The 15738-nt window shown below is 41.9% G+C and overlaps 1 protein-coding gene across 3 annotated transcripts in view; it reads left to right on the forward strand.

Moving 5' to 3' along the window:
- Positions 1-15365, forward strand: part of MDN1 (midasin AAA ATPase 1) — an 89187-nt gene extending 73822 nt beyond the window's left edge. For 2 of the 3 annotated variants that reach the window (XM_083433393.1, XM_083433392.1), the window contains exons 86-102: positions 412-584; positions 1630-1770; positions 2388-2526; positions 3535-3830; positions 4106-4267; positions 5234-5335; positions 5810-6011; positions 6809-6982; positions 8188-8342; positions 9636-9716; positions 10140-10255; positions 11458-11632; positions 12181-12254; positions 12345-12459; positions 12862-12925; positions 13479-13621; positions 14447-15365. In XM_083433393.1, the coding sequence (XP_083289519.1) occupies positions 412-584; positions 1630-1770; positions 2388-2526; positions 3535-3830; positions 4106-4267; positions 5234-5335; positions 5810-6011; positions 6809-6982; positions 8188-8342; positions 9636-9716; positions 10140-10255; positions 11458-11632; positions 12181-12254; positions 12345-12459; positions 12862-12925; positions 13479-13621; positions 14447-14635 (2501 nt within the window). In that variant the 3' untranslated portion in view covers positions 14636-15365. Of the gene's footprint in view, positions 1-411; positions 585-1629; positions 1771-2387; positions 2833-3102; positions 3831-4105; positions 4268-5233; positions 5336-5809; positions 6012-6808; positions 6983-8187; positions 8343-9635; positions 9717-10139; positions 10256-11457; positions 11633-12180; positions 12255-12344; positions 12460-12861; positions 12926-13478; positions 13622-14446 lie in introns of those variants that run through there. The other variant, XR_014509530.1, reaches the window with a different exon arrangement.
- The last annotated feature ends 373 nt before the right edge of the window (positions 15366-15738 follow it).

Genomic DNA, 15738 nt, shown 5'->3' on the forward strand with positions numbered 1-15738 from the left:
TCTAAACCCAAAATCACATATAGTCAAAACACATTGGGTTCAATGGCGGGTGGGATTGCCAGAGTCTCTTTTCCTGGATACCCACCCCCTTTCCGCCCACTTTTTACTTAAAAATAATAATTATTGCCAGGTGAATGAAGCTGAATGTGAGCAAGTTAAATGCACATAAGTTGCAGGCTTACTGTACTCATGTAGGTGTCCTCTGTTTGATGCAGAGTGGCTGAATGGTTTTAGGCTGTCACCCTAGTCCAGTCGCTGCCAGCAGAACGTGCGCATTGCTAACCTGTGGTGTCACCATGCTTGTGGTGCTCATCTTGAAAGTTTGTGAAAGGCCGTGTGTCCCTTATGCACTGAGTTCTAGTACCTTATATAAAGAGGATGATGCAAAACGAGCTGTGTTGCCTTATACAGAAGAAGACGACAAATCTGACGAAGAGTTAGACAAACAGATGGGAAATCTCGGAGATGCTGAAGCTGACAAATTGGATGAGAGGCTTTGGGGAGATGACAACGATGATGAGGAAGATGATGAGAGTGATAATGAGGATGATAATATAACAGAAACTGGACCAGGAATGGATGAGGTGAAAACATAAATAAAAGTGTGCTCCAAGGAGGAAGTATTGTACAACTTTTTAATTGCATGGTACAGTATATGAAATACAATACAGAGATTAGTGTCTCAATTTTTTGTGAGACTCCCTTTTTAGAATGGGATTATTGAGAAGCCTTGCTTGGATTTCATAAAATCAGCAATGAGTAAACTAGCCTGCTGTCTACCTTTTTTTGAAGATGCCTCTCGCCATATGGAACTTGCCACCCACAGAGAGTGGCTGAGGAGGCAGTGCTTCAAAATCATCCACTCCTCAAGGTGTAAATATCAACAGGGGCTACCAAATCCAGAGCCTTTTATGTTGCATCCCTAGTTTTAGGCATCTGCTTTCCTATGAAAGGAAATAGCGACCTTAGGGGTTGTTGGTTTTTAATCGGATATCCATCCATAGAGTGACAAGGAACAGATAAAACGCCTACTCAATCTTCATAATACACAGTTCCTGTAAAACAACTGTTGTCGAATATATTTTGGGATCCAAAATGTGCAACCATGTTTCCTCAAGCAGACTGGTAGCTAAGATGTTGCCCTTCAGATGTCATTGGACTCGGAACTCCCATCAGCCCCAACCAATGTAGCCAGTGGTCAGGAATGATGGAAGTTGCAGCCCAGCTATATCTGGAGGGCCCCACATTGACTATCCCTGACTTAGAGAAAACGCACAAGGTTATACACGCATAACGTTATGCAGGTAATTTAAACAGCTGCGTGCACCTGTCTGAGAACCCTGCTATGATTAAGCTTCCAGGCAAATGTACACAGTCATGTGTTTATCATCCACCCTTTGCATGTTTGCTATGGGAAATGCCCTGGGCTTACACACACAAAAAGCTGTTAGTGTGCCGCCGCCTTTAGTGTAATAAGTAGAGTGTTTTGATACATAGCCATTTGTCTCAAAACATGTTGAATGTTCCCTGTGGCTTGACTGTAACAGACCCAACAGAATTGTATATACACCAATGGTAGCAGGATGTACAATGAAATGGTTCCATGGCTGTTTTCCTTGAACAACTTAGGGCGATTCAGAACTTGTGGCAAAAGATGACAACACGGACGTTGACAACAAAAATGATAAGAAATCTCCCAAAGACGAAGAAGAAGAGAATCAACCAGATGGTGGTGAACCGAAAGAGAAAGTCCATGAGCAAATAGATGAGGTAATGAGAGCAAGTTTGCTGCAGAAAGCTACGTTTATATAACTACCGTTTATTTTAACTGAACTTGAGCAACATGCGTTTCCAAAGGGTTTTTATGTATTGCTAAACTCTGTTTAGGGAAGTTTTTAATGACTGATGTTTTAATGTATTTTTAATCTTTTGTTGGAAGCCGCTCAGAGTGGCTGGGGAAACCCAGCTAGATGGGTGGGGTATAAATAATAAATTATTATTAATTATTAATTGATTAATTAACTGGTGCGTATTTAAGGTCCCTAAACCTAATCTGCAGGTTACCACCTGATTGGATTTTATTCTGACCCTGATCTGATTTTAGGATGTATTTTAATTGATTGCCTGATTTTATGTTAATGTTAACATTTGATGTTAGCCACTCTGAGCCCGGTTTTGGCTGGGGAGGGTGGGGTATAAATAAATAATATTATTCTAGGAAACTAGGCCTCTTTAATGAAGTTTGGCATCCTTTCTGTTGGGGCTTCATCTAAAGATAACTTCAAGAGTTACTTTACTGTGGCTCTCAACAGATTCCCCCCCTGCCCCCCCCCCCAACTTCCTGCCTCCATTCCTTGTATGATGTGTCACTTCTTTCTGTTTAACAGCGTGAATATGATGAGAACGAGGTAGACCCTTATCATGGGACTCAAGAGAAACAGCCTGAAGCTGAGGCATTGGATCTTCCTCAGGACCTGAACCTAGAGAACGGAGAGAAAGATGACGAGGACAAGGAAGAAGAAGGAGGTATGGCTCACAAGGTGTTCCTTTATCAGCAGATATAAAGAAGAGAAAATATTATGTAGTTGTGGTGCCTCTTGAGTGCCTAGCTATAACTGGGGACTGGGTGGAGGTACAGAGCCTTAATCTGATTCCAGACAAGGGTCGTCCCGGTTGTTTGGGGGAAATAAGGATTGATGTCATAATTTTGATCATTTGTGCTTATAACCATTGGAAGTTTGTGAATTAATTGCTGCATCTGGTTGTGTTTGCATTGAGGAAGGAATTCAGCCAGTTCCATGTAGTAGGGAGGCTGTTGCCTTTTCCACACAGGTTTGGAGTAGGCTGATTGTCCTCGAAAGTTAGGAAGAGTCTTACCAGTTTTGTCCCACCTCCTGAGGTGCCTGGGCCATTTATATCAGTGTTGGTTTCCGTAGCTCTCTAGTCTCAAGTACCTGTCATCTTCTGATCTCTCCTATTCCGATTAGGGGCACACAGTTTGAAAGAGAGATTCTCGTGATATTGTTTAGTGGCCCCTAGGTCCAGCTCACACCTGTATTTGCAGGACTGAAACACTGTACAATGTGGTAAGATGCACATCAGGGGCATAGACCAAGGAGCAGTGGGCTAATTCTGGTTTCATGGGGCATATCTGCCATTTTTCTCTGTGTTTGTATGTGTTCTTCATATTTTAGGGTGTTCAGTACCACAAATGTTGATATGTGTATATAACAAATGCTTCGCCTATTTCAAGTAAGTAGTGTATTGTTTGCGTGATTGATACCATATAGAGAGTTGGGCATTGGAAATACATAATATCAGCACTTCCATTACTGCAGCACGTTGACATATTGACAATCTATGCTTGTACCAAGGGAAGGTTTCAAGTTAAATGTACCTTACCTTTTCATTTTTAAGGATTATCTAGGAAACTTAGTAAATCTTCCTCTCTGTTCCTACCTGCCCAGGAGTTGGTAAGAGAAAAAACTGAGTTCTGCCTTCCTTCTGAAAGGTGTGTCTTTTGCGTTGCATTAGGAGAAAATCCTTTTGAGATTGAGGAGAAGACAATGGATGTAGACGAAAAAGAAATTAAGGATTCTGAAGAGACAGGAGAGGATGGCCAGGATCCTGAGCAAGCTGAGAAAGAGTCCTCTGAAGAGAAAGGTGAAGGAGAAGATAAAATGGAGGAAGAAGAAACAAAGGATGAGGAAAGCACAGGGCATCCTGATGCAAATATGGAGGAAGAAGCAGAGGAGCCAACAGAAGACCTGAGTGAATCTCCTGAGAAAGAGGGAGAAAAGGGCATCCATGACCAAGGCCTTAATCCTCAGGTTATGCTTATTCTTTTATTAATAAAAAATAGTAAATGGCCTCCTTGAGTTCCCCTGCATGGAGGCATGTGAAAAACACATCTTAGTCTCAGCACCTTAGTGTATGTAGAGATAGTATACAGTTTTAAGGCTAAAATTCCAGTAAATGGTAGTGGTAGCGCTGTGGTTTTCTTGGACAGCAAATAGATCTCCTGTAGTACAAAACCATTTCTGGCCCTCCCTCCCATCACACCTGTCGAATGCTCTTACTGATGTCTTCATCTGAATTGCTTTAGGAAGAGGAGGATATCAATAACCCTGACAAGGACGAGGAGCTGCCTGATGCTGTTGAGAGAATGGAACATGAAACTTACGGGCAGGCAGGAGAGGAGAACCTGCAGAGCGACACGGCTGTGGAGCTGGCTGGAACTGCTTCTGAAAAGGACCAGGCGAAAGAGGTGAAGCAGGGAAAATCCCACAGTACCTTTTGTATTATGCGGAACATACTTTGGAGGGGGGGAAGCTTCTAGAGCACTTAACTTTCAGGCTTGTCTCACTGCTGCTGATTTTTCCTCTCTGGGTAAATACAAGGCTTTTGAGGCACACGACTGTCTCCCTGCTCTCTCCCCGCCCCCAATAAATCTCAGTAGCTGGACTGCTTAAGCCAGAAGCTAATTCTGTATGCTTAAATGGATGTAAGAGATGCTCATATATATGACTACAACACGCAGGGCCGGCAGCCACTGTTTTCTGCTGCTCGATTCCCTCAGTTGTTAATCGTGTGCACAAATCGCAGGTCCCATTGGGGCAGTCTCATACTAAAGGAGAACAATATATGTGATGGCCATACACACTGAGCAGTCTGTGACCCTAAGTGCAAGCAGGCAGACAGCATTTGTTGATTCACCCTTCCCTTTGCATCTGCCACGCTACCTTCCCAGGCCCTGGTGTGCAAGAGGTGTCCAAGAGTGCATTGACTCTTCCTGCCACTCAGGCCAGAGTCCTTCAACTAAACTTCATATAGTACACCTACCTCCAGTGGTTCCTCACCCAGGAACAGAGCTACTACCCCCTATATCAACTCCCACACTGTCCTGGAAGGTCCCCTGAATCTACAGCACTAATATTTGGGGGGAACTGCAAGGCATGTGCGGTGGGGAGAAGGAAATGGGCAGAAATAGCCTCTCCTCCCTTCTGTTACCTGCTGCTGACCCCTGTGGTCGAAGCATATTGACCGTGTTTCACTAACTAGCCTTGGGGTTTTCTGCAGTATCAGAATTTACTCACAGGCTTCTTCTTAGAAGTGCAGTCGGGTATGCTTCTGTGTTCTGAAGACACTGCATTATTCTCAGATGAGCGCGGAATTGTGTGTTCTACGTTTTAGCAGAAGACTTAACTTTGGTGGTTTGTCTGTCTTTCTTCAGGAACATGGAACTGGAGCTGCTGATGCAGATCAGTCAGAAGGACACGAATCTGAGTTAATGGCACGACTGGCTAGTCGGAAGCAGAGCAGGAAAAATACACAGGTCTTTTATTCTTTCATAGATTAAAGAAATTGTGAGCTAGCTTTTTTATATGACCTTTTCTGCACCTCCTGGACTAATGCCTGGATCAGAAATTACTCAGCAGCTGTAGTACATCCCAAATGCTCTTAAGCAGTTCCCAGTTGCTTTTTAAAATACATCTTTGGAGAGAGTACATTTAGAAATTCATATTTAAATGCAAATTTTCCCACATTTTTTAAAAAAGATATATTATATTATATATATTATTTCCCCCAGTATCAGAGGCTGCTAATGCACTCATGTTTTGCTTGTGGGCTTTGAACAGGCACCTGGCTGTCTGCTGTGAAAACAAAATGCTTACCTAGATAGGATTTTGGTTTGATACTGCAGGTTTGTTCTAGTGGGCAGTGTGAAAAGTTACCGAGCTTCTGAGTCTTGACTTTGGTTTTTCCGAACCTCATTGAAATTTCATTGCTGTACTTGCTCATTTTTCAGAGTTTTAAGAGAAAGCCTGGCCAAGCCAACAATGAGCGCTCAACGGGGGATCACAGTCAACATGTTCACAAGCGGCTGAAAACTGTTGAATCCAGCAGCGAAGCAGAACAGGAGCAGGTTCAGCCAGAACGAAACATGGGAGAAGCTGATGCCTTTGAGCACATTAAGCAAGGCAGCGAAGCCTACGATGCACAGACCTATGGTATGCCAGCATTCGCACAGTGATGTCAGAGGGACAGACAATTTTAAATCCTTTTTACCACTAGACCTCCGCTTACAGGAAAATGAGCACGCATTCTTTATTGAAGTAAAAGCAATGAAACATGTTAGATTTGGTTTGCATAGCTTAACGCTGGGGAAAGGATTTAGATAAGGAATTTTTCAAGGAACTTGCGTTTGCTTCTCTCTCATAGTTCGTTTTGCGTGGCTTCATTTTTAAACTTAATAGGCAGCCATGTTTTATTTCTCCACATTAAATCAGTTGAAGCTTTAAAAACAAATCCCTACGAAGGTATTTTCTAGCTTTCTAGCCTAGACTACAGGAGATTGTGGTTCCCATAAATTCTTCATTCATCTCATCTCATTCACCTAGGTGCTAGGTCATAGCAAGGTGGGTAGGAGGCAGAGCTATGAATGGGGAAATCCTCAGTTTAAAGTTTACCTTTGCTTATGACCTCACTAATAGGCTTTAGGCACAATTCTCTCTCCCCCATCACTCCCTTCTCCCCATTAGCGATTTGGGAATGGTGACATTGACCCTACCTGAAGGTTTTAAAGAGTGACAGATAATGCAGGTGAAGTACTTTGAACATTCTCAAACGCTATGGAAATTACAATATTTATCTCACTCTCTGAATTGTTGTTGCCCCCCCCCCCCTTTCAAGTGCTTCGGGTGTCAAGTTAAAACTTTATAGATATTGATGACTGTTAGTTTGGTGATATGGGAGAACAGCACAGAGTTGCAAGATTTTGGTTTGATTTTGGCTTTGTTTCCACCAGATGTAGCTAGTGAAGAACAACAGAAAACAACCATGCCTGTCACTGAAGACAATGAAGAACCAGTTTCTGAAGATGTGGCTATGGAAACAGAAGCTCAGAAAGATGAGGATCTTAGAACGGTAGAGGCGGAGAAACTGAATCCAGAATTAAAGGCACCTAGTGCTGCTAAATCTGGTAAATTGCCAGCTCATTATCTTTAAAAGAATTTTATTCTTCGGGAATAATTTCTTCATTTCAATTGAAAACAGTCCTGTAGTGCCTTTGGGGCATACTATTTGCTCCCTGGCTCTGACACACCCACCTGCCCCTACTGCTTACATGTTGTGGGGAGCCAAGGTCCCCTACAAGGAGCCTGCTTGTGCCATATATGATTTTAATCCTGTTACCATGCATGGGGAGTTTATGCAATGATGGTGAGCCAGCGAATAGGAGATATAGAGCTTCAGGACCATATGAGCAAGATAGATAAATATCCAGCTATCCAAGATTATGGAAAAGGGTTTAATCTAACCCCATATCTGCTGGATCTACAAATCGCAAAATATAGGCGGGCGTTTACCCTTACCAGATTTGATGTACTGCCATCTGCCTTACTAAAGGGCAGATACGAGGGCACACCCTATGCCGAACGAGTTTGCCCATGTGGTCTGAAGGAGGCGGAAACGGCTTCACATGTGTTGTTACACTGCGACCTCTACGGGGATATCAGGTCACTGTTTATCTCCCCTATCGTTCAGAAATTCCCAGGTCGATCTGAATCTCAGCGGCTGAAAATCCTACTAGGAGATAAAAACCCAGAAGTAACACTGAAAGTGGCCAAGTTTTCTGCGGCCGCGATCAAGCGGAGGGCATTAGTTGTAAAAAAGTAAAAGATCTGACCCTTGGACAAGCCCCCCCCCTTTTTTAAAGTCTACACATATATTGTAGCGCATATATGAGTATATATGTGCGTGTGTGTGGGTGTGTGTGCATATGTGTATTGTTTTTATGTATAATTTTACAACTTTTAATTGACACCATCATTCCCTCGTAAACTACTGTTGTTTTTATGCTTTTTTCTTTTCTTCTGGTCTATGACCGTAATAAACTTATTCATTCATTCATTCATATATGATTTTAATCCTGTTACCATGCATGGGGAGTTTATGCATCTGCGGCAGGCTCTCCACTTCAGATGTTACTCCCAGGAGTGGCAGAGCCAGCAAGCGCAGCCTCTTTTCTTCCCCTCACACCACTGTAACCAAGTGAAGGGCCAGTACCGGAAAAGAGTTACTATTATTTATTGAATTTATATACCGCCCTATACCCGGAGGTTAGTAGTGTGCTTGCTAATGACCCTGAAAATGTGTGAAGCAAGCATGTCATTTATTCAACGATAGGACCTGAGGAGGTCGAGTTGGACAGCCAAGCCCTCAATTCTGAAGAAGACGAAGAGCGTGGAACAGAAAAATCGCCTCCGGAAGTAAAGCCAGACAGAGACAAAAACTCTACCATACATACTGCCCATCAGTTCTTGAGGGATACCTCCATCCAGGTAAACTACCAATTGTGCTATTAAATAAATAGGATGTGTTGATTGATGTGAATCTCTCCAGGATACACTGCTTTTGTAATTTTAGTCTATCGCCAAATTAGTTTCTTGCTCTGAATCAATATTTAGGTTCCACTGAGGAAGGATCTCCATATACATATGGTAGAGACTGGGATAGGAAGATCACATGACTGTGAGATACTAGAGAAGGGAAGGTATACATCTGATCTACATTACTTAAGCAGGTTTCCCCCTACATCAAAGTAGATGGCTTTTATTAAATGACAAGTTGAAACTCAGATCTTGTGGCCTCAAAATGCATGTGTAAGTGAGCTTCCTATACTGTCTATAATCGAGTCAACACTCTCAGCTTTGACAACACGGATTACTTATTTGGAGGGCTGGAAATCCTTGAGTTTGGGGGCAACATGCTCTCTGCAGAGATTCAGCTCTGGTAGCTTTACATGTGCACAATCTGAGCCACCTCAGTAAATTCATGCAGAAACTTGCATCTGCATGGAGATTTCCCTCGATGGATGGGGGAAATTTAGAAAATACCAGTCATTGAGATATTTACAGCTGGATGTGAGGATCTCTGTTTTCCTCCAGACCCCCAGCATACAAGGACATAAATCAGATTTGGGCTTGGTCATGTGGTTCAGAGAGGAGATAAGTACAGTTAATATGGTGCATGCACATAAATTTTTGCCATGAGTAGAAAAGTAAATTTAAAATTTCTCCTTAATTGTTGCTATCCAGTGGTCCAGAACACTAAAAGTTCTCCTAAAAAAATAAGGGATGTGTTATGTGGTGGGGTTTTTAAAAGTTTGCTTTTGGAGGTAGGTATGTATGTAGGGACGTGTGTGGCGCTGAGGGTTAAACCAGAGCCTAGGACTTGCCGATCAGAAGGTCGGCGGTTCAAATCCCTGCGACGGGGTGAGCTCCCATTGCTCGGTCCCTGCTCCTGCCAACCTAGCAGTTCTAAAGCACGTCAAAGTGCAAGCAGATAAATAGGTACCGCTCCGGCAGGAAGGTAAACAGTGTTTCCGTGTGCTGCTCTGGTTTGCCAGAAGCGGCTTAGTCATGCTGGCCACATGACCTGGAAGCTGTATGTTGGCTCCCTCGGCCAGTAAAGCAAGATGAGTGCCGCAACCCCAGAGTCGGTCACGACTGGACCTAATGGTCAGGGGTCCCTTTACCTATGTATGTATGTATGTATGTATGTATGTAGCAAGTATGTCATTCTAAAATACCTGTCCATATTGTTTGATTCAAATTCCAATTTGTTATTTTAAGTTCATTGTTAAGGATCCTGAAGAGCTAAGACGAGAACTAGAGATGCAACTGGAAGTTTGGCAGAGTGGAAACGCTACTGAGGTTAGTGAATCGTTCAGTCAAGCAATATACACTTGCATAATTCTTTTGGAAAGTATTTATTGAATATAAATGAAATATTAACACATTATTTCCAAAGCCATGTTAAATATTGGGTTCTGGTACTGCTTAATCACTACAGAGCAAGGAGCAGAATTGTAGATGCTGATAATCTTCTGCAATACATGGACGGCAATTATACATATAAAGACCCTTAGCAGTTGATCAGTCTGTACCACAGGATGCTAAGACAAAGCTATACTCGAAAGTTCTAGCAAGAAGCATTGCTATAAAAGTATTTGCAACTGATATATCCTGAATTATTTAGGTTTTGTACTTGGGAAAGGGATTTATGTATAAAAATTCTCTGGGCTTTTAACTTTACTAACAAAAATTATATGGAGTTTTTTTATCTTAATGTTGCAGGAAAAGGCAGCAGCAGAGATGTGGCAGAGATATCTCCTCCTCACTGCACCACTTTCACAGCAGCTCTGTGAGCAGCTGAGACTCATACTGGAGCCAACTCAGGCAGCCAAGCTGAAGTAAGTTGGGTCACTGTAAAAATAAAAGCAGAGCCCCATACATCGCGATTTGGCACCCAAGCCATCTTCCAGCTAGAACTGCTTTAGCATATTGTTACTATAGGATGTATCATTCACTTCCCGCTGGAGTCAATGGCAAGAAATCAAAGTGATTCTAGACTGCCTGTTGCATTATGTGTGGTGTAAATGTGTTTGTTAAGTCATTCATTTTACATAGTAAAAAGTAGAAAGTTAAAGCGCTGTAGGTTTTGATTTGACACAGGCCACTATTTCCAGAGGTGTAGCCATATTCGTCTGTTGCAAAAACAAGACCGTTGTATCACATTTATTATAGTATAAGCTTTTTGTGGACAAAAGTCCACTTCATCAGAGGTACATGTGTGTAGTTTGCATGTATGCATGAAGAAAAGTTTGTAGTAGGGATGGGGAGCCAGTGTTCAAATGTCGTTGGACTACAACTCCCATTATGCCTGACCATTGGCCATGCTGCCTGAGGCTGATGGGAGTTGTAGTCCAACCATGTCTGGCAGGCCACCATCCCTCACTGATATGGTTTGATCTGGACACTTCTCCGGATCAAACCGTATCATGAACAAAAGAGCTCTTTTCATTCACAGGGACGGCTGCTTTCCAGTGTTGGAGGAAAGAGGGAAGGAGCATATTTTTGCCAATTTCTCCTGCAGCTGCCCATGCTGCTTCTCCTGCTGCTCTGGGGAGTCATTCAACCTCCTAGAGCAGCTTTGCAGAGGGTGGAGGAGGAATTATTGGCAGAAAATCACCTTCCTGCTCTCCTCCCAACACAAGTGGATTTCCACCCAGGTTTAGTAGCAAGTTCCATATTAAAGATTCTGGAGAAGCTTATTTTTCCCTGAAAGGAAACATGTCCAGCCTTTGTAGGCATTGCCTGCTGAAATCTCAGAGGGGAAATTTGGTGCCTTTGACACACCCATGTGAAACCGAAATAAATTATGCAAAATAAGAAGCAATATGCAAATAGGCCTGGCTCCTCTAAATATCAGGACAGTTACATAGGTGTGCAAGTAATGAATACTGATGCCCGAAAAAGCTGTCTTATTTTTGGCTATTCATTATCTACCAGTTCATGTAAAATACTTTCTCTGAAAAGGATATCCCAAGTTGTTTTTTCCTCCCCCAGCAACTGTGTTACTGTTAATATTGTGCCTTTTCTTCTTAACTACCAGAGGTGATTATCGAACAGGGAAAAGGCTGAACATGCGCAAAGTAATTCCATATGTTGCAAGCCAGTTCCGAAAAGATAAAATTTGGTTACGGAGGACCAAGCCCAGCAAAAGGCAGTACCAGATCTGCTTGGCCCTTGATGACTCTGCCAGTATGGTAGACAACCACTCTAAGCAGGTAAAACAAAAATGGTGAAGAAGCCAACTTAAAAGTCTTATATGAATGAATTCAGCATTAATCTTTCACGCATCAGACTTGCAGTTAACTATACAGAAGGCATTTCCCCACTTCATTGCTGTTCCTTCTCTCTTGTCAGCATGGCTGCTACTGTTTGCTTCCCTCTGTCTGCCACCATGGGATTTACTTAACACCAGATGCTTGTTTAACAAGGTCAGGGATAGCGACAGGGACATAGGGGGGTAATCATATGGCTGTGATGGATGAGCATGCATTTCTTTCCCTGCAGCAGGGAGTTTAGCAGTGGGGAAAGTTTCACCTAAGGGGGAAAGTTACAAGCAAGTGCAGATTGCATTGCAGGGGTATATCATTCCATTTTCTAATTCCTTTGCTTCTCCGATAGTATCACATATCACAGTGCGTTTTCGGTCCATGACAAATGCATGAAGCAGTTTTAGAATTCTGCAGTTTGTTAACTGTTCTGTGGTGAATTCTGTGTTCTTAGCTTAGATATACAACAGACTCAAACTTTTATTTGTTTTCTATAGCTTGCTTATGAATCCCTGGCAGTGATTGGAAATGCTTTGTCTCTCTTAGAAGTGGGACAAATTGCTGTGTGCAGGTAAGGCTATTTTAAAGCCGGACTTGTCGTCATAGAAATCTTTTTACTCCTGCTCAGTGCAGTGTTTTAAAATGTTTCATTTTATTTCAGTTTTGGAGAGGCTGTTCAGCTGCTACACCCATTCCACGAACAATTCAATGACCAGTCGGGAACGAGAATACTCCAGCTGTGCAAATTTGAACAAAAGAAAACTAAAATAGCTCAGGTATCTCTCATCTTGGATGAGTGGGGCTGCCTTTTTTCATTAAAAGTTCCTATGTTGTGTTTAAATAACTATTGTGCCAGGCTAAGGGTGTTCTTAGATTAGTTCTTTTACTTTCCTGTCCAATTTGTCCTTAGAATGTTACAAGAAGAAAATGGTCTTGTCTCTACACTAGCCTGGTATATTGCTTGTAACAAAAAAGAATGGTGCAGTCTTATGTTTACTGCAGCCCCTTCAAAACAGCCAAGGAAATAATGTGGCTGCTGTATAATTTTAAGTCTATTTTGAGTTCACAACCTTAGGCTGCAGTTCTCGCATTCCCATTCATTTCTGTAGAGCAATTGTCTTAGAAAAGAAATTGTTAGCTCACAGCTGATGCACATATATTCTCTCACTTTTCTACAGTTCCTAGAATCCTCAACAACTATGTTTGCTGCAGCACAGCAGTTCTCTCAAAACATTAATCCAGGTGAGTTCCCCCCTCCTTTTTTGTATACAAACAAGTTAGGCATGGTAGTCGAAATAGTTCTTCATTGGATTTATCAGGAGCATGGCTCTCTTGGCAGAATGCTGAATACACAAACAGCAATTGTTAGTAAATAAGGCTGAAATCCTAGCCCAACGTATGTGGGGAGTAAGCCCTGTTATTGGGTAGGACTTGCTTGTGACAAGACATGATTGGGCTAGCTTTGTGAGCTCTTCTCAGATTAATATTTTAATTCTTGTTTCTTCTTTGTTGGCACTACTACTGGACAGTGGGGATGTTTCTTCCTGTTGCTTTTAGAACATTCATAAGCATTGATTGTCTAACTTTAAATTTCGTGTCCCATTTTTGGGAAGCAAAGCTTTCACATCCCATTCAGGGATATATTTTATACTATTCTTATACATAAAACTTTGTTCTTGGGGCTGGCTTTCATGTCCGCTTGTATGTTAAAGTAATAGAAAATGTTAGTAAGACTGAATATGTACCCTTTTTCTAGTTTTGTTTGCTAAAACTGAAAACATGCCTTTCTCAATAGAAACTGCTCAGCTACTCCTAATAGTGTCAGATGGAAGAGGTCTTTTTCTTGAAGGCAAAGAACGTGTCACGGCAGCTGTTCAATCTGTTCAGAATGCAAATATCTTTGTCATTTTTGTAGTGTTGGACAACCCTAATTCACGGGTGAGTAAATGAACCATCAGATAATTGTACTACTTTTAACTGGGTGGAAAAATCGCCTTGGTTGGGTTTAAAATAGGTCCGAGGCATCCTGTATATGAAAAACTATATTAAACTAGTCAAGCTTCCTGCCAACCATAGATTTGGGAGCTGAGGTTTCATACTATAAGGAAAAATCTACTTTCATCTGCACTTATTTCTGGTTCTTGCCTTCAACATTCATTTTGCTGACAAGAAAATTTGCCTAATCTTTACAAACTTCCATAGTTAATTGCTGACTACCTTTCCTGCAAAATAGTTTTTTTGATATTTAAATCCAGCTTCTTCTGCCTCACACCTTGGTGAGGAAAGCGACAAGTCCCTTTCCATTGGAGGCCCAGCTCAGGTTATTCTCAGCCTGACTTTGCAGGTTCCAAATCAAGGAACAGAGTTCTGCGGGCATCTTTATCTTGACACTGCCTGCCACAATACTGGCGTTTAGTATTCCTACTGTGTTACGTTTCTTTCCAATCACAGGTAGCAAATTGTGCATGGAGACTATACTATAAAAGACCACATGGAGTAGTAAAAAAGCTATAAGTAGTGTATGGTGACAGCCCTGAAATCAGCACTAATATTCTCTCCCTTAGTGACCTCCTGCTTTAGTCTTCAGTAACTATTGTTAGGATTGCCTGCAAAGGCTACAATCCGCTTATGTGAAAACAGAATGAATTGACTCAGGAGATTGGTGAGAGATGAGGACTGAGGGAGGCAACTTTTTTCATTGATCCTAGCTGCATAATGCTACTTGTGTAGTCCTGTATCTGATATTGTCATTTTAATTCACAGGATTCCATCTTGGACATTAAAGTACCTGTGTTCAAAGGCCCAGGGGAATTGCCAGAAATCAGGTCATACATGGAGGAATTTCCCTTTCCTTTCTACATCATTCTGAGAGATGTGAATGCCCTCCCAGAAACCCTCAGTGACGCACTGAGGCAGTGGTTTGAACTGGTGACTGGTTCAGACAACGTGTAAAATTTGGCAGGTCATGTGAACACATGGTTACTAGTTAATGGCAAAGGTCGTCAACAAATTTGAGTTGCTGTTCAGACGGGCCAGAAATTACACACTAACATAACATGCATTTTCCCCCTTAACAGTGCAGGAGACTATGCAAACGGTGATGAACTAAAAGACTGTTCACTTTCTTGCCTATATCTGAAAACAGTGGAAAACCATCTCCTGGGTTTTTTTTACTCTTTGTATAATTTATTCTTATTTCTGTATCACTAAGAAATAAGTGGCTCCCAAGACTATTTTCTATAGTAGTAAGAAACTAGTTTCCTTCTGAGAGGAAGTTGCAGCTAGAATGATTAACCATAATTAAAGAATACTTGTCTGTTTTGGGTCACATGTGTTAGTGGGACCCTGTGTTTGGAGGAAGGGTTGAATTTTACACAACCCAAAAAAACCACAACCACCACAAATCCTACTTGAATACTTGAAACTGTTGCTGAACAGTTGCTGGTTTTATGATAATGCTGGAAGAGTAGTTTTTTTAGGGAAAGACTCCGCGTTATCATTTTACACTGTGAACTTTGCCCTCTGTTCAAGGGAAATAGTGATAAACACATTTTAGTATCCTGAAAGCATGCCCAAGGCTCTTTCTGTCATCTCCTATTCCCTGCCCCCCCCCCAACTTTTTTCATTGCAAAAGCTATGCATCAGTCGTGATTACTAATAAACAATGTTTTGCTGTTTGTAATTGTGGTGTCCATTATTTGTTGGAATATTAAGATTCTATATTAAGAATCTTGGGAACTTAATAGAATTGGTCTTGAGTGAGCCTGACCTTCCTGCACTGCTGTGACCTCAGGTCTGCTTCCTTCCCACCACTTCCAGGAAAAGCACTCATCACATAACGTGTGCTTTGCTTGCACAGCCCATAAAAGAAACGTGTTCACCATCAGATTCAGATTTCTCCAGCTTCTTTCCAGAATGGACAAAGATGGGTCCATTGAGCAATCACAGGGCCTCTTGGAATTTGCCCTTCTCTCTCTCTACAGAAGATAAAGAAGGAATTCAGTATCAGGGAAACAATAATAGAAGACCTAAAAAGAAAAAAGCCAACCATTGTT

The sequence above is a fragment of the Podarcis tiliguerta genome, assembly GCF_965153285.1.
Source record: "Podarcis tiliguerta genome assembly, chromosome: 3".
Taxonomy (NCBI): domain Eukaryota; kingdom Metazoa; phylum Chordata; class Lepidosauria; order Squamata; family Lacertidae; genus Podarcis; species Podarcis tiliguerta.